At 46.2% G+C, this 19,243-nt stretch overlaps 1 protein-coding gene across 2 annotated transcripts in view; it reads right to left on the bottom strand.

The window, feature by feature from the left end:
- MAP2K4 (mitogen-activated protein kinase kinase 4) overlaps positions 1–19,243 on the bottom strand; it is a 99,224-nt gene that overhangs the window by 33,379 nt on the left and 46,602 nt on the right. Inside the window, exons 3-5 of one of the 2 annotated variants that reach the window (XM_075111717.1) lie at positions 17,349–17,444; positions 11,459–11,633; positions 1,234–1,353 (exon numbers count right to left, since the gene is read on the bottom strand). In XM_075111717.1, coding sequence (XP_074967818.1) covers positions 1,234–1,353; positions 11,459–11,633; positions 17,349–17,444 — 391 coding nt within the window. The remainder of the gene's footprint in view (positions 1–1,233; positions 1,354–11,458; positions 11,634–17,348; positions 17,445–19,243) is intronic. The other variant, XM_075111718.1, reaches the window with a different exon arrangement.

The following is a 19,243-nucleotide window of genomic DNA, read 5'->3' as shown; positions in this document are numbered from 1 at the left end:
TGCATGGAGAAGGCCAGCTTTCCAACTGTTTTTACTGGTCACTTGAAGCTACACAGCAATGGGAGTGCCTGGGCAAAGCACAGGGAGGTAGAAAGATACCTCTGTGGCTCTGCAGCATAATAATATTTACCTTAAATTACAATAAGCAGATGCTAAAATGGCCACAAAAGTACAGTGATTAACATCATATTCCTGGCCACCAACAGCTAAAGTATGTCAGGATTAACTGGCCAACGGACATAGCTTTCAATGCTCTAATTCTGTTCTTCACCTGGAAGCACTCATGAAAGCATCACACTGAGTAACCCACTCCACAGCACATGCTACCTATGTGCGTAAAAGGGCCAACCAAACTACAGGCCCTTGGCTGGCTATCGTAGATATTGCTCCTTTCAGCAATGGTCATGCAATTTTGGTCTCTGTCCCAAAAGGACAGAGCAGAACTGGAAAAGATGCCAAGAACAGCAAGAAAGATGATCAAAGGTCTGGAAAGGGTTCTGTATATGACACAGGCTGGCACTTACCAGGCTCAGTAAGACATGACACATGACAGCGGGGGAATGTGGCAACTGTCCATAAAACATCCTCTTGGTGGCCCAGAGAAGATGGGTAAAGATCAACTGTTTATTGCCTCTTCAAATACAAAAACTAGGGGAAGCACTACGGGCATCGCTCGAAACAGGAGAATGAAAATTCAAAATGAATCAAGGTGATGGGCCTTCAAACGAGGGGTGCACCGTGGGTGCCAAAATTGTACATGTATTCAAGGTGAAACGGAGAACTTTCATGGAAAAGAAATCCAGTAAGAATCACTCGGCACAAAGACAGCACAGCTAGCTCAGAAGACGTCAGGTGCAGACGACCGAAGGCTATGGCAAGGTTTCACACACGCTTCTGCCAGTGGATCCTGTGGGCCATTGCCAGTGACAGAACACCCCATGAGGAGTTTTGGCCTGACCCAGCACGGCTGCCCTTACGTAGGAAGGAAGCAGGAAGGAAGGAGAGGCTGAAATACGCAGAGGGACACAACAAAGAAGGGGAACAGCATATTTGTGGTCAGCAGCACCCAGACACCTGAGTCTCCTGGTTAAATACCCTTGATTAAAAGTGGAGAGCTAAGAAACCTAATGTAAATTAACTTTCTCCTCCTGATTGCAAGTTGGAAACTGCAAAGGAAAAAAAAAAGGTAAAAGCCAAACTCTGCTACGAATGAAGCAAGTTTGGAGTGCCCACCTCTCTGAAGAGCGCGCCATAAAACTGAACAATATACGGGCAGTCACTGCTTCGCATTACTACATCAAGGTCCATCAGAAGCTGCTTCTGTTCTTTTTCATCCACTGTCGACCGAATTCTCTGAAAGAGGAAGAGTGGCAGAGACTTTATCACTTACATGCCATTATTGTATCCTCAGACCCGCTTCTGGAGATACATGCCAGGGACCCCAAACCTAAGGCTGAGCAGGCAATCCCCAAGGCATGCTCACACACACTCTAGAGAATTAAGCTGTGCTCTCAGATAAGAAATGTAACTGAAAACCCCTAAAGCCATTTAATTCAGACTATAAAATCCCCAGTCCTCTCATGAGCATCAACATTTTCAGATGAAATGTCAGAATGAAATTAAAGAGCAGAGATTTCATTGAAACCTAGAGCAATACAATATTTTCAGGTTTTCGTTTCAAAACAAATTCCCACAGTTCTTAGCCACGTTGGATGGGGCTCGAAGGCTGTTTTGAAATTTAACCAAGGAACATTATGTGTCAAATTTCTAAGACAAGCACAGAAGACAAAAAGGCTCCTTCTGCCACGCATCCACTATGGCTGGCACGGTGAGAAGGGGCCATCACATAACTCAGGGTTATCGCTCTGGTAACGCCCTAGTGATGGGCAACAGTCCCGTGAGCTCTTCCCACACAACTAACAATTCTTTACCTAGTACTGGCCTAGGGAACATTAACAATCTATAGAGGTATTTTTAATATATATATATATAAATACTATGTGTATATAAAGATATATATGTATACACATATATAAAGAGAATTCTGATTTGGGCTTCAAAGAAAAACACACGTTTCAAAATAGAAAACTACATGTTCAAACATGAAGCTTGTTAAATGAAGGATGGAGAAGACCATCCACAGTTTTTCATGTGATTTTACAGTAATATTAACATCTTACATTAATTAATGCATTCCCTGAATCACAGGTGAGGAAAACTGTGATCCTGAAGACATGACTTATGTTGAAAAATCATTAAAAAAATTTAAAAAAAACCAAGAAAAAAATATTTGGGAAGAAGTCCAAAGCAACACAGATAGCCTGGACCTTCCTTCAGGAGAAAAACTTCTTGGCTATCCAAGAAAGAAATAATACTTAAGATTGTGGGAAAAATCTGCAAGATGCCAGCACCCACTCCCACCGACACTGCTGCCCTGTGAGCAACTGCTGGCGGCAACAAGACCACATATATTAGCAAGCACAAGGCTAAGTGTATGAGGGTACCATGTGAGAAACAGTGCGATTATGTACCTTAAGACTATTTTGTGATGACCCACACAAAATGAGGACAGTATCAACACTATAATTTTCCTTACCTTTGGTGTATCCTGATATTTTGGTATTTCACCACTCGTTCTTAATGTTCTAGTAGCTCTAGTTTGGCCTAAACCAGTAACTGTCATGTTCATATCGACCTTTTTCCTCCCAGTGAGTTCTAGAGTACTTGGGAAAATTGGCCAGAGACTTGCCCAGCACACCCATATCTGTAACATCGACACCCCACGATGCCACTGAGTGGGTGGGATCTGGTAGTCACAAACAGAGCAAGAAGATGGCTCAACGGACTAGTAATGAACCTAAAAATCTTCACCTCTAGGTCACTGGTTCAAGTCTGTTTCACAGAACTTCCATCACATCACTGAAGAAAGCCTGACAAGCTTTGTCGTTTCGTTGTCTTAAGTCTACACTAAATAAAGCTCTACAACCCCCTGATGAGATACCAAAGGCTGAGCAGATTGAACGTCTCTTTCTAGGTGGCACACCATCAGCACCGTGTGAAACGATAACGCCATTGCTCTGAGCTCGACAGAAGACAACAGATGCCAAAGTCACCATGGTGGGACCTATGATGAAGTTTTGTCTCTCGCTAAGATGCTACTCACCCCTCTGAGAAGTTCACCTCTTTGGTGAGGAGCAACACCAAAAGGAGCTTTTTCTCCATACCGTAACTCACATCTCCCTTTTGTGCCAACTCCCTCTCTCCCTGTCTCCAAAAAGCCTCTTTCCTGGTCACCCAGGAGTCTCCCCAGCCCTTCTCTGCATTCTCCTTGCAGCTGCACGATCCTGTCAGAGCCATCCCCGCAACGTGCTCCTCAAACTCCGCAACTTCCCCTGAAAGCATCTCCCACCCCTGACATTTCTTTCTCTGCTGTTACTTCTCCATCTCCAGAAAGCGTGTGAAATACGTATTGTACAGAGGAGGCAGTTTTAATGGCACCCCAGAACAACACTGAACCCAAATATTCCTCTTTCTCCCAAACACAACCTCCCCAGGGAGTAAGAGAAAGGGCAGACAGAGGGCCCAGAGGACGGACAGTGGGTCAGCTGTAACGCAGAGCATCGAGGCAGACACAGGAGCCAAAGGACACCTTGAGAAGCCAGCATGGGCTCCCTGACAAACACTGCTTCAGGGAGTGAAGGTAAGGACGCAAGACTGGGAGGTCTCATACAAGAGTGCTGGAGACTGGAGATTGGCAAACTCAAGAGGAGGGGAAAACTATCAGGGGCAGCATGGAGCACAGCGCTGAGCTGGGGTCAGCCCAGGCTGGAAATGATGTCTTTGTTTAGCTGGAGCACACCAGGGAGTCTGCTGCATGCCAGCGGCCCCAGTTCACCAGCTAAGGAACGAGCATTCACCAGTGAAACAAGGAAGAAACAGCACAAGGTGACTGAAGTCAACAGCAGCCGCTACCCAAATAGCACACGAGCCGTGACGACGATCTGCTACCTAACTCCAAGGCAGAGGGCAAGACACTGCGCCAGCTCCCTCAGACAGACTCCCCCAGGAACATGGGAGAAGGCAGGGAAGGAAGACACAGAGAAGGTGAGGCAACAGCCTGAAGATACCACTTAAGAGAGGGATGGGCAGGTCTGACTTAGCTTCAGGTCTTGCATCTCTCAGCCCGGTCACTCTACTGCATGTAGTCACTGACACGGCCAGAGAAGACACATAAGAAAAAGTGGGTTTTGTAGTAGAGGCTTATGGAAAGTCTTGTTTTTAATGGTTCCTTGTTGGCCTCAAACTTAAACTGCATCAAAACCTCCAGGAGAAAATTCTCCAGCCCTTTTAATACAAACCCAGGTTAAGACAAAGCTTTCTGATATCAAGAACAAGAGCTCTGAAAGCTATGCCCTGGGCAGCATCAACAGCAAGAGGAGAAGCTGTGCTGTGGATTGGACCACTCTCAAACCTAAAACCAGACAGATCCCAGAAACTGGACCCAAAACAGGAAAGGCATCACCCAGCCCCAACACGCACACAAAAAGATTCAGGTGCAGTGGGTAGCAACCAGTTAAAAAAAAAGAAAAAGAAAGAAAAAGGAAAAAAGCCATAAACACTGAATTAATTGAAAACCAATTCCTTGAGCTGAAAGACAACATACCACTGTCCTGCGTACGGGGCTCACACTCAGCAGAAAGCACAGCACAGCAGTGCTTGGCGGTGTCACCGGAGGGCTGGTGCTCCCTGGGGATGGCAGGGACCGCGGGCACCGAACCAGCTGGACAAAGGGGGGTTTGCCCCACTCGCTGCCGTGGACAAGAGTATTTAGCTACCCATCCAAAACACATTTACTGCTGACAGAAGTACGTCAGGTCTTCCACTGATCACAACTAGTTTTCCACCTTCTAAAATAACGTTCTTGCTCTGTCTCACCATTCCCTCCTAGCCCTTCCCCATTCACTCCTTTCCCAGTGTACTGCCAGCCAGGCTTGGAGCACTGGTTCCCCCAGCTTTCAGCCAGCTACCCAAACAGATGAGTGAAACAGAAAATTCTGCTCAATAAACCATAAGGACTCAACCTGAGAGAGGGTACCCAGTTGTGTGAAGAACAGAAACAATGGTTTGCAATAAATCATAGAATCGTTAAGGTTGGGGAAGACCTCTAGGATCATAAAGCCAGCTTGCATAAAGGCTCAAGACTTCTCTTGAGAAGTCATAGGAGAAATTGGAAGGACAGAGAAATTTGCCCCTTGCCTGAGCTTAATATACTAGTGTGTCGTTTTTGTGGCCTTTTAGGGCTACCAGGCACCCAGGTAAGGATGGAGAGATTACAGAGGTATAAATAAATGTTAAATTCCTGCTCACAGGGATATATGATACTTAGCAACCTCTTTCAGCTGTGAGACTGTCATCAGAGAAAACCTGTGAAAGCCAAAGACATGAACACCTGCTTAAAAGTTATGGATTAAAGAGTAAGCACTGACTACAAGGCGAAATGATGTGAAAGAGGCACTGTGCTCTGGGCAAGACACAGCTCCGTGGCTTACTGGCACCTCCAGGAAGATCAGGGATCTTTTATGGACTCCTTATAGGCTTGACATCCTGCTGCATTTTATGTATCTGTAAACAGTGCCTTGGCCAGCTTCTGTGATTACACAACTGATCTTGAAATTGCTTCTGATTTTCTTAGGACAAGTTTAGAGTAGAAGAAGCAGAAGAGCACCTGTAGTCTGGTCAATAATACTGCTAGAGTGAAGAGAAAACAAGAAACCAACAACAGTATCTGAGGACACTGGTTGGAACTGGAGCCCAGACCAGGCAATACTGCAGAGCAGGACTAAGTCAGCTAGGCTGATTTATACAATAGATATCAGAAGATACAGTAAAATCTGGTATACAGCTGAAAATCACTGCATCTTCTGGGGTGGGGGAAAACAGAGTATAAGGATTGTGGACAAAAGTGCCCTCTACCCACCTGGCTAACTCTCCTAGGTGTAACCATATCTGACAGAAAAATACACCAATTAAAAAGAGCTGCAGGGTGTTTCCATGGGGCCACAAGAAGCTTGAAGGTCAGCCAAAGCACAAACCTCTCTACTTGTCTCTTGATGGTGTCTTTTTTAGCCAGTTGAACTGGCTGAAAAGGTAGAAGCTGCGAATACTGAGCCCCAAGTGTCAGAGGCGCACCCTGCCCAGGGCACCCTGTGCCGGGGCCAGGGGGGCTGGATGGGAGGGGAGGGCTCCTGCCGGCCGCCCGCGGGCTCGGGGCTCTGCCGCCGTGCTCGGGCTCCTAACAGAATAAGGGCTGGCTCTGTTAAATATTCGCTTATTTATATTATACTTGTGAACTCTTCAAACAAGAAACCTTCCTGGCATTCGAGAGGCTTTTTTAAGTACCCTGGCTAGTAAAACCCACGCCAGGTATTGCATACCCTATTTAAGTAAAAAGCAGAACGTCCTGCCCCAACAGGGAGAACAGCCCCCAGCTTTCATTCCAGTCTGGGCTTTTGTTCATTTACGTATTTTTATATCAGTTTGGGAAAACCAAGTATGCCAAAGAACTTTTAAAGCCCCTTTTCTGTGTGAACTATCACCAGTGCCAGAGGGAAACCTTGGGACAGAGAGAAACCCCCCAGCTGCTGGGTGAGCTTCCCAGGAAAACCATTTCACCCCAAAATTAAATAAAACGGGCTTCTCTACAGTTCCTCCGATGTGCCACAGACAGTCCTGTCCCTTGAATTTGTGGTACGCGTGTGAAGCAAGATGCAGAGCCCCTCGAGCAGCTGGGACAACACCACGTGGTGATGCTGGAGGGCAGAGGCAAAAGGGGGCTGGAGAACTGAACTGCACATACTGTAAAGCCTCCAGCATAAAACCAGGAGGGATGGCAGGGAACAGATCCTGAGAAGGGATCAGGGCTTTCCGCAGAGTGAAGATGATAATTCACAAGTCACTTATGAACTGCCACAGACTGGGCAAAAACTGGCTAAAGAGAAAGCAAGAAACCAGAAGCGAAGTCAAAGGACACTGGGTAGAACTGGAAGCCGGACCAGGCAATATTGCAGAGGGCTGGGGCTACAGGCAAATGCCGGCCAGGGCAGGTCGTCTTCAAGGAAAACGAGGAACTCAAAAGAGAAACCTGCCAAGGAGGTGAGGAGTTAATGGACAAACTGGTCTTGCAGTTGTGAATTTGCAGAAACAGAGCTGGTGCTGGACAAAATTGGGCTGTTCTCTTTCCCACCTGGAAGAGTCTTGACCTCATATGCCAATAAATCCTCAAGAAAATGAATAGGGATTTTTTCAGTGAGAGGAAGACCTCAATGCCAGCTGACCTGGAGCAAACAGGGACTTTGCATCTCCAGGAAGATCTGAGAGAGGAAGGGACCTAATGAATAAGAGGGTTGTCTTTTATTAAAATTTGGAAAACATACTACAACATGTTCCAGGGGCAAAAATAAGAAAGGTTTGAACAGAAATCCTCTGAGTTGGATTCCTCTTTCCTTTATCCTCTCCCCCTCCTCCTGATGGCTCCAGGAGGAGGCTTTCTAAGGCAGAATGTACCAAAGACCACAACTGTCTGCCTCCCACACCAACCTGCTCCTGTCAGCAGCCTCACGGGCATGAGGTCCCTCCTCCTGCAGCTGCTCCAGCCTGTTCCTGAAGAGGCACATAACTTTTATTTAAATAACTTTTTGTTATTTAAGTAGGTATTCATAGAGGTACAGAATGACAAAGGCTGAAGGAGAGGGAGGAGCAGGACTGGGGACAAGAGCTCATCTTCCCAGCAAGGCTCTGCTTTGCTGCAGTGGTTTCACACCAGCGACAAGACAAGGCTCATTTTCCTCCTTTGCCGCTGACGGTCGAGCACAGATGAAAGCCTTCTGACTCATCCGGGGGCCTGGCAGCCCTGCCCGTGAAAGTAGCTAGACACCCTCATTAAAGGTGCCAGGATTACAGCTGCCAGGATCCATACATTGGCTAATGAGGCCAAAATGCATAAAAGGGAAAAATGAAAGAAAATGGTGACTTCACCTGAAAATCTCAATTTATTTCAGTGATATTTCAGCACTCAGGAATTATTTTCCTGCAGTGCTAAGAAATACAGAGAGGAAGTGTAGCCAAAGGCTGCGCTCAGGCAGCTCAGTGTGCTCTGCGGCACAGGTGCCACATGCACCAAGCGGGGAGAAAGCAGAAGGCTAAGCTAAACCACGTTTCACACCTTGTGCAGAGGCATGACAGGCTAGAAAAAGCCAAAGGAGCTGGAAAGAGGATCTGAGGGTACGCTCCAGCAGCCGCATCTGCACAGGCTGAGGTGAGCAGGAGGAGTGCCCAGCGGGGCCAGGCTGCCTCAGCGCAGCAGGAGCTGGGATCAGCCAGAGGAAGACTCCATCACAGAGGAAAGAGCAAGGTTTCACCTACTCTCTATGTTATAACTGCAGCATGCTTGTAGAACAAAGAGGATTTGAATCTGTCCACGACGGAAGGGGCTGACAAGCCACAAGGGATGCAGCCTGGAGCTGCAAACAGGACTTGGCCCTTCCAGAAATGGGGCAGGAAGATACCTGACTGTGCTGGGAATTTGCAGCCGTCGTAGTGGACGTTGGGGTAGTGGTGGAGAAGGATGGAGGAGCAGCTGGGGGAGGTCCCCATAGAAATTTTCTCTGCATCTAATTAGCAGCTTCTGGAGCCATCTCTGTGTTTCACTCATCTCTACAGAATAGCCAAGAACTTTTGGCTTGCAGCCTCCATAAAGCTATTTCCTACCGCTGAATGTCCTTCCAAGGATGATTTGTCTGCTGCACTGATATTTCTCTCGGGGAAGCACAGGAGGGGGACGGCAGCACCACCAAATAACCAGAGGCACTGCCTTCGCAATCCAGCCCGCTGCAGGGCAGCGCTCCTGATGCCCTGCACACAGCATGGTGCCACACTATGGTGTTGCAAGTAGGTGTCACCGAGATCGCAGCCAAGACCTCAAATCACTAGACCAACACATTTTCTTCTCAAACCACCATCTACGTTCTAAACCTTCTTAACCTTCTTCTTACAGAAAGAAGTGCATTATACTGAAGGAGAAGAAAGCAAGATAAGTGCCTGCCTGTAGAGCAAGGCAAGGCTGTGGGCAGCAGCTGGTTTCCCTGAATGCAGGTGGGGAGCTGAGGCTTCAGAAGGCAACAGCTCTGGAAGCTGTCAGGACACCACGGGCTAGAGGGAGACAGAGAGAGCAGCAGTAGGGCAGCCCCAAACACGGGTCACCCGTAGGGCAGATTTAGGTAGAGCAGGAGCAGCGAGATCAATGTACAACCTTGGCTGCCCCAAAAGCAACAGCAATCTGAGAAAGAAAAGGCCGAGTAGTTTGGAACAAACTAGTCACTAGTCCAAGTTCAGTCCTGCCCTGAAACCTCATCTCAAATAACTGCACCATCTGAGCTGTGGAATAGCTGCTGATGCCTTGGAGACCTCGCTGTTCCACCCAAGGTCTTCTTTTGCTCGATTTCACGTGTTATCCCCACTGGGACAAACAGAACAGCCCTTTGCCACTAACATTTTAGAAATTATGTGGTTGCCCAGACCCTGCAACCTTCCTTCTCCTGCAGGCCTAGCCATGCCAGCCCATGGGGAGTGGGTTCAGAGGAAAGAAGGTGGCACCATCCCAGCCCACAACTTTGACATTTCAAAGTTTAGACACTGTAAACCTACCAGTTTTTATTTGTTTAAAAGTGAGCCCCAAGCCCAGCAGTGCCCTGGGGCTCAGACCACCTCTCTTCCTGTGGGAAAGCCGGCTCAACAGGCTGCGCAATGTCATCTCCAACGGCTTGCTTCGAGAGCACGGTGTTGGTGCCTTCTGCCTCCCACACAGGAGCTGCACCCGCACCACAGACCCTCGACGCTGACAAGATTATCCTACGATGGTGAACAGCCCTTGTGCAAGCGCAGTCTGGGACAACAGAACTGTGCCAGCAGACGCGTCTCCTTCTCGGTGACGCGAGCTAATCCAACAAAGCGCTCTTCTCAGCACAGCTGTACCTGCTGCAGAGCTTCACATCACAAAGCCACTCAGCTCTAGGTATGCCTTTTTCTCACCCAGGGCTATCATTAGTATAGCAGCAAAACTATAGTTACTCAGGTCACTCATCTTATGTTTGAGAAGCTGGGGGTGCCCAGGCATCATTTCACTACATCAGCGCTTTACAACCTGTCATCTGCAAACCCCATCTACAAGTTCTACCAAAGGCAACAAAGGGAAACAAGCCTTTAGCTACAGGCAGCCTCTAGCTCCACTGGAGATTTTTAGGGATTCAAAAACAGGTTGAAACACCACTGCGTAGTAATCCAAAACACTGAGACCTGGCCAGTAATCCCACCGCTGTGAGGAAGTCAATATTTACTGGAAAAATCAAGGGATAGCGGTCACTCCAGTAACCTGACACACTAGACACGTACGAATTACATTCACAGCAGCTAGAGCTGGGGCTGAGATGTGCCCACCTGGCACATGAGACGAGCAGGAGTGACCATTTCCAGATCAGATCAGGGAACATTCCAAAGAAGACAGAGTTGGAATAGAAAGCAATGCAGACTCCTACACAGCTCACTTCTACTCTTTCGTGGGAGCCACGGGAGCACTGACAGTTGAGATCATCAACACAGTTAAAACATTGATGCCATTAGCGAGCAGCCAGCAGCAAGCAAGGAAAGGATGAGAGAGAGAGGGAGAATGGCTGCTGCCCACCTCACCCAGCTCGATGGACAAGCAGCTCCTCAAAGATGCCCAGTGAGCTGCATTGCTGCGGCAAGACGACGATTACTCCCTGTTGGCCAGCTGGGGAACGAGGTTGAGTATTGTTTCTGGTTTTAAGGTGAGTGTTAGGGCAGCATAAGGTAGAAAATAGATAGTCCAGAAAACTGCTATGCTTTCCATCTCCAGAGCAGGTCCGGCATGGCAAGCACAAAGCAAACACACTCCATCATACGTCAGCAAGAACAAAACACTCCCTAGAAGATGTCCACTCCATTCCAGCTCCTCCTGGTGAGGCTACACCATGACATATGCTTACATAAAAAGCAAAATTTAAGTCACTACCTTATTTCACAAAAGACACCAAGAAGCCATTAGATGTCAACTCGTGCCTGACACCAACCTAGGCTGTGTCTGAACCAGTGACCCAGAGGTGAAAGGCCCATGCCCCATTATCGGTCTCCAGAGACATGTGATCCCCTCAAAACAGTGAGTTCCTGACAGGCATTTTCAAAAGGGCACAAGCAATTATGAGAGCGTCACAAATCACTTGACAATATGCCCATTATACAATGCATTTTCAGCAAATAGCAGCCTTCACACTGGAAATAAATAGAAAAGAGCAGTAGATGGGTGCTAGATGGAAGAACATTAATTCTCCATCACATTTCATCCCTAATGGACTAAAGTACAAATGTAAGTATGGGCATCACCTACTTTAACTGCCATAATTTGCCCACTTGGTTTGTGGACCATTTTGTTGACAGAACCATAAGCGCCTCGTCCAATTTCTCCAAGGTCTTTCAAGTCCTCTGCTGTAAAATCCCAATGTTGTTCAGGGGAAATCTTCAATTTTCCTGATGATTCAATGCTGTGTGTTCTCAGTCTCTCTCTGTCAAAAATATTGGGAAGCAATTTTTCCACATTTTAAATAGTCTGTAAATGTCTCTTTTCAGCACTTGATTAAACATTAGAAGAGAGGGGTTCACAAAGGCTACAGCAACAATCTGACTCCACGAAGGATTTTGATTGGGGTGGGGGGTGCAGGGGTGAGGGAAAATGTTAAATCAAAAATGACATACACTTGCCCACAGCTTCAATTAAGGATAAGTTTCTCCAGCTGCGGCATAAAATTCAATGTGTCTCATATAGCAGAGTCATTCATTCTAATCACTCATTTGTACAGTTCCTTCTATTTTGCACAAAATACATCAGGCTTCAAGCAGAATCTGGTAACATGAAAGAGTCTGAAGAGCCCTCCCCAGCCCCATCTCCCCAAAGCTTCTGCTGCTCTACACCACGCTCCTGGCAACTGCCTCCCTTCTGGTGGGGTTTCTGTGCAACACAGGCAAGATCTTCTGTGGGAAGCAAGGGGACTTGAGAACGAGTTTGCTCTTAATGGAAAACTGCAATTAATTTAAAAAGAAAAAAACCCAAAACATTTTAGGTAATCATTTAATTTATTCAAAAACAAAGAGCCAATCATTCGTATTTATAAAAAACAAGGCAAGCTGTTTATGACATAAGGAAACAAAATCTGGCTGTCTTAAAGTGTGTCTTTACCAAACACCTAAATTAATGTTCCTGGGCAAGCACTGCTCCTACTGACACCACCAGGATTTGTCCAGGTAAGAAGCAGAACCAAGCCCAAAATTTGCAGGACAGAAGAGTTCAATGGTTGTTTTAAGGTGCCCCCAACAACTTGTTCAAATGCAGCAACACTATCACTGAATTAGTAGGAAATGCACAAGTATTTTCAACACTTTTTATCTTAAAATGCCATGTAAATTTTCAGTTTTTCATTAATTCATTAGCTGATCTGCACGTCTTGGGTCCTAAAGTAAGTTTCCCACTTTCAGGTAGCGTTAACAACATTAAAACCAGTTCCCACTGCAGGGCACACCGATCTTGCACATATATTAAAGCAAACAGGTACTTCTGACCACCTTGTCTACAAGGGAGATTGTGTCAAACTCATCCCTCAGACTGATCACTTCTGGGCATTTGACCGAGCCTCCACTTGCTTGTCCAGGGTCCGGCCAAAGGAGCAGAACGCACATGAAGTATTTGATCAAACGCGTAAAGCTTATCAAGTTTATCAGCCAGAGGAATAAACACATTCTGGCCAACTCCACGCTGATAACACCACCGTTTGTCAACCAGCAGCTGCAAACGCCGCCCTGTTGGATGTGATGGCGGACCCAGCCGCGACCTCCACCAGGTTTTATCTGGAACCCAGGTTTGCAAGGGCAACGTGGTCAGGTCCGAACATCAATTGACTAGAGCAGCTACGGTTCAAACGGCTTCATCTGCTGCACTCCAGCTTCTCTGTGATGCTTTGGTTTAGCACTTTCTGGGCTTTGAGCAGCTGCACATCCCGAATCCTTGGCCCGCTGGATGAAGAGCCTTGCTGACCACCTCTCACCACTTTGGTCTGCCCTGGTTTTTCCTGCGCTCTAACCTGCCTTGCTTGAGATTTTCAGTCTGCTGTTCCCTACAGTGTCCCTCCACTGCCCTCAGGAATAGCTCAGGGAACCTACGTATAGCGTTACACTATGGCACAGACGTGACGGACGCAGCAGCCGCGGAGGCAGAGGTGGCACCCCTTTCTTAGCCCTATTTACATGTGTCTGATTTTCTGTGTGTAACGTCACACTGCATTGAGTAGGGGTTCTCTGTGGAATTTGCTTACTGAAAAGCAAGGAATGAAAATAAAGCAGTAAAATGACAAAAAAATAAAAGAACAGAGAAAAAAAACAGAAAAGAAAAATATGAACATAAAAGAAACATGACCTCCAGACTTCCCAGCTGTCTTGCAGGCAGCTTATGTTGGAAACTGCATGAATCAATTACTATCTAACCGCTCAACCATCCTGTTTTGTCTGTACCATAAAAATAGTTCTTCTTTTCAAGGAAGAAGGTAGGTGACAAGCATCACGCCGAGGCGGCTCCAGCAAATGGCATTTCCTGCCTACCTCCTGCCAGCTGGCAGGCAGGAAGAAGCACGACCATTGAGAGCTAAATCTTGTTCAAAAAGGCAGGGGGAAAAAAGGCAGAGAGGTGTCTCCAGGAGGGTGAAATGTGAGATTTGATTTCCTGAGCAAACCCTTTCCTTCTTTCAAAACAATATTTCATATAGAAATTCTCATAGAGTTAAAAAATTTAAATGTTGACATGGTTTATTCAAATAAAGCAATTAAACCCCTCTCCACTCTTCCCTCTGTCTGTTTTACTGCCCAGGAAACTTTGCTTTTCCTACCCTATATGAGAAGAGAAAGCAAATTTGAATTCATTATTTCGTTGTTACACAAGAAGCTTGTTCCTCCCCAGCTGTAGCGTCAAAGCAGATCTGTGCTATTGTTCCCACAGCTGCGGGATGGGTCGTTTGAGCCGCCAGGAAGAAGACATGAGCGAGGAAATACCCCCTCCACGGGTCTGCACCGAGTGCCCTCTGCAGCTGTACGCTGGTGCGGAGCTGTGGAGCTCCGGGGGCTGGGATCGAGACGTGCCATCGCCGGCCACCCACAAAGCCTCGCGTGCTGGAGCCTGGCTGATTTCCATTGGGTATTTACGGTGTCATGTGCCTGCATCGCAGTCACAGTTCCTGCTTATCTTTCTTCAGATACCCAGGGAAATGGTCGAATAACCACATGACAGGTTTGACAGAGTGACAGACACTTTAATACAGATTTTGCTCATCTGGCTGATTTATCTATTAAGCTAATTTGTAAACAATGCAGTTTTCCTTTAAGCAGCATGGCCTCTCTTAAGGGTCAGTAACTGGAACACAATTGCTGTTAGCATCTAAAAACCACGGTTTTTATCAGGAATTTTTCAGTCTAAATCAAAATCCCAAGGGATTTCCATGCCAAGAAAGCAGCTCAAAAAATACAAATCTAGAACACAGACTCTCTGCATTGATATCAAGTGGGAATTTTCTGATGTAAAACTGAGGCACCACAAAAAAAAAAAAAAATCAATGCAGTACATCTATTACCAGATTCGCACTGCTGCCGCTACATGAGGACATAAATCCACAGGGCAGACATGGCCCCAAAATACAAAAAAGCCTGCCTAAACCCTGCCCTACGTCCTCGTGCACTGGATCCTACAACAGCTTCCTTCAGCAAACGGAAGGGTATCTGCACGGAACAGCGTCTAGGGAAGGTGAAAAATAATTAATGCCCAGTCCCTGCTTCTGCAGCCGATCCGGTTTCAGTCCCCGTGTTCAGTGTGCATTAGCTTGCACAGACATGGCCAGATATAAGCCTCTTAACGTTTCGTTTTTAAACTATCCAAATCTCTCTAAGGTTGAGAATGCTGGGCAAAACTGGGTATATATTCTCCAAATGACCACGATGCCTAAAATGGACTTGTGGGGCTCAATGGATGATTTAAAAAATAAAATAAATAGCTAAAGAGGACAAGATACTCCTCAAAAAGTTAGAAGTAGGATTTTCAAATGCGCCTTAGGGACTATAGCTCCTCTTGACTTGCCCAGGACTTGAGCTTCCAACTCCCCATCTTGCTTTTGAAAAAGTTTTCAAAGCAAAAAAAACCCCAAAGAAAATAAGGTGAAAGGCTCAGGAGGCCGTTGCGATTACTGCACTTGAAAGGCACCAATGTATCCGTCTTACTGCAGATGGTTACTATGCTTGTCACAGCAGTTATTCCAGGGATTAGGAGCACCAAGCAAGACAACAACTCCTCCAAACAGTTGGCCTTTGTCAGAAATGAAAACGTTTGTGGGCCCGGCTTGGCAGGAGGCAGGCGGACGGCTGGCGCCAGGCACCGCAGCCGGGCCAAGGACAGGGTCACACGCATTCGGGACGGGAGGTTGCTCTTTGCAAGCTTGGCGAGCTAGACCCGTGCAGGAAGGTCTGCCATGGCTGGAGGCCCACAAAAACCTCCTGAGAAGAGCCACGGAGACACTGGGCAGCTCTCGGACAGGCTGTGTTAGTTCCCCGAGCCCTGCTGTTAGCACCGAACTGCAGGGATGCCAAAACCTTCTAAAACAAGCATTTCCTTGGCATGAAAAAGGAGGACTGTGGGGAGAAGCAGAGAAAAGTTGGTGAGTTTTTAAGCAAAACAAAGTTATCAGACATGAAGCAAGGCCAGAAAGACGCTGGAGGTAGCTACCTAGCTCCTCTTTGTTTTACTTCGTTGAGTTCTGCAGGACTCAAAGAAGCCCAAAAGTTGCAGTATGCGACATTACAGTTGACGCGAATAAGACAAATCTGCAGAGTCAAAAAGATCCAAGCAAACCAGCTGCGCTTCACAAGCCTGCCTAGCGCTGGATTTTCCTCTGAAGTCTCTCATTGAAGCTACTATTTACGCTATGGTTCGTATATTCTACTTCTCCACAAGTTTGGTAAAAGCTGCTTGACATAATGGGACTTTAGAAACTATTTGTGGTCAGTCGGCCAAAGGAATGCTAAAATATAAATCCTAACAAAAAGCCTTCCATGAAACTGCAAGATTTTAGTAACACTGTGCACTGTTTGTAACTTCAGAGTAAAAACACGGCTTATGACTTTGGCTAACACATTTCTACCGAGTCTTTCAAATAGCCTCGAGAGCTTGTAATGCTTCTATTTCAGTGTCTGTTACTTATAAAAGAGTTTTCAGACCCTGCAGGCTAACACTAATAAAATAGCAACCCTAGCTTAAATTTCACTGGAGAAAGTCTCCAAAAGAAATGTTCCATTTTTTTCTAGAGGGCTGAAAATGCTGGTGCTCCCACAAATCTTTTGGATTCTCATGAGAAGAAATTTCTGCTTCCAACAGCTGATAGGCAACGGCGTCCTTGCAAGAGGGGCAGAACTACACTGGTTTTGCTCTGGCCCGTGTAAGCTGTCCTGAGGCCATCGCTCTAGGCTGTCTATGCCCCTCCAAAACTTTAAAATAAAGATATGAACGAAGCGTGGAGGATTGCACAGCCCCTTCCCCAGCCCTCCAGACTCAGTCCAGAACACTCCCAAGGCTGCAAAGAGTCTCCCTGACTTCAGTGGGGTTTGGCTCCGGCTTTTAAAACGTCAATATGTCATATTAAGCTCCCCTGGTAAACTACTGAGTTACGATGGACTTTGATTAACCCTGCCCTTGACACGAAGGAAACCTCTCAATTCATCGTGGTGAAGCCTGTACTGGATTTAACTGAGCACATTAATCTCAAACTCATTTTGATTTGGACATGAGCCAGGCTGCAGCACACTTGCTGAACCCAGCATGGCTGGTTATTCAAAGCTTACGCTGGATTCAGGCGTTTCAGAATAATACCAGAAAAAACTGAGCTAATTAATATAAATAACCCTTCGGAGAATACTGACTCTTTTTCTGATACATTACGTCTCCTGAGCCCCGGTCAGCTACCTGAGAAAGAACAGGACACAGAGACACGAGCACATCCATAAAAATCAACAACAGAACCCCAATATATACTTTCAATAGTTTTCAAAATGATACTTAGATGCAATATCATTATCATTACACAAAAATCACTCAATGGAATGACACTATTTCTGAGACAAATTCGATTACTTTAATAGATGCCATTTTTGCGGGTATGGAAAAGATTTGACAATGGCTAACAGACGGTTAAGCTTACTGTAGCCTGCTGGAAAGTTTCTGGATGAGGTCCGCTTCTCTCCTTTTGAAACTGAACGGGACAATGTGATTACTACCCAGGGTTGCTTGTGTATCACTTCAGCCAGGAAAAGTTGTGAAAATGACAGGAAAACATGGTGCTGTTATCACATGACACAACAACATACAACACAATACTCAGCGAGTCACACTACCTACGGCGTGCTTAGCTTAAGAAATTAGTGGGCTATATATTTTCCTTCCAAATTTTGCCTAAGCAACCTCCCCTCAGCGGAAGCAATGCAGCATCTGATGATTTTAACTATACTTTAACATATTACATCATAAGCAATTTGCTTTCTTACAGCAATAGCAATTATTATTTCCAACTGTATTATTACTATGCTTAGAAACATGAATTATTGCATTCAACTTCTTAACCAAATACCTCTATGTTAGTGACATGCTGTTTCCTCGAGGCACATTGAACATCACTGCTCTGTTTGTCTTGTGGTCTCTAAAGCAGAATTTACTAAAAAAATTTTTTTAAAAAAATCTAGCTTCCATCCTGAATCCACCAATCTAGGACTGGTGGTGTCTCCCAGGCGGGCTCGTCATTCATCTTATCCCCTCTCTTAATGAGTAAGTTTGCATGACGTGAACAACTACATCCTTCCTCGTTACCTCCAGAGCCACACCACTCACAGATCAACAAAGGTTAATTACCACTCTGTATTACCCGACTTCTCTAAGAACGAAAACCAGGTTCTGGATCTCCGAGTCCCTCAGCCGTCCCTCAGTCCCTCCGGAAATCTCCTCTCCCGATTCAAGGGCCTATTATCTCAGAAGGGTTCGCGGAGCTCAGGCAAGATGCGCTCCCGCTAAGAGCTTTGCGGAGGGCACGCAGAAACAAGCACTCAGGCACTGGTACAAATGACTAGGCCACTGTCTACAAGTGGCCAGCGGTGCGAACTCATGGTTTTGCTCAGCTCCTTGTTGGAAACACTGGAGAGGTAGATAATGAGTGCTGTTATTTCAACTACATGAAACGTTTCTGTTTCAACTACTCTAACAAGCGATTTTTCTAATTTAAACTTCTGTATGTCATAAAACTCCAACCCTAGTCTGGGAAAGCTAAAAGCTCTCCAACTTTCCCTTCAGGTTTTATTTTCTATCTGAGATTAAAAAAAAAACCTTTGGGCTGCATTGCAGCCCAAAATAACCTGAAATTCAGTATCGAGAATGTACCTGGCAGTATTTTTCTTTCTGTGGCAGACAAGGACAGATGGGAGACAAAGAGATCACCTAACTGCAAGACAGACTGCTCCTTCAGAGCGATGCAGCTATCATAAAGGTGGTAACCAAAAGAGAGCTCACAACAAGACTAAGTAGACCAAATGTGACTTGTATTTTAAAAGTGCCCCTCCTCTATGATGTAAGACTCCTACAGACCAGTGAAAGCAATTGACCGTTGAAGGTGCCCACGCTCCACGGTCTAGTAGTACAGTGAGATTTTTAATGTTGGCCTCCTCTGAGATGGCTGCACGGGCCACAGTTTTCTCCACTGACTCTCAGGAGCCAAGAGGTAATTTTCTGTAAGTTCCGTAAGGATGCTTACAGAAAGCCATGGATGCTGTATGGAGTTAGGCCAATGGTCCCAGAGAATCACCTTTCCCATCTCTCGCTGGTATGAAACACCCACCTAGAACATCACAGACAACACACACCCAGCTGGGTTAAAGAGAAGCCCCCACACTCCTCCCTCAGAGAGGACAACTGCCTGCACGCTGCTGTAGAAGAGGTATTTGAAACAATCACTTTCAACTGATCCACACTTGCCTCTGCAAAGGCATCAGTTACGCTGGGCGTGAAGGACCAATTGCTCATCCAGATTTACTCCAAGTGTATTTTACAAAG

Source organism: Phalacrocorax aristotelis, chromosome 16 (assembly GCF_949628215.1).
Source record: "Phalacrocorax aristotelis chromosome 16, bGulAri2.1, whole genome shotgun sequence".
Classification (NCBI taxonomy): domain Eukaryota; kingdom Metazoa; phylum Chordata; class Aves; order Suliformes; family Phalacrocoracidae; genus Phalacrocorax; species Phalacrocorax aristotelis.
Note: the sequence above shows the minus strand (reverse complement) of the source record. Positions and strands in the feature narration are given on the sequence as shown.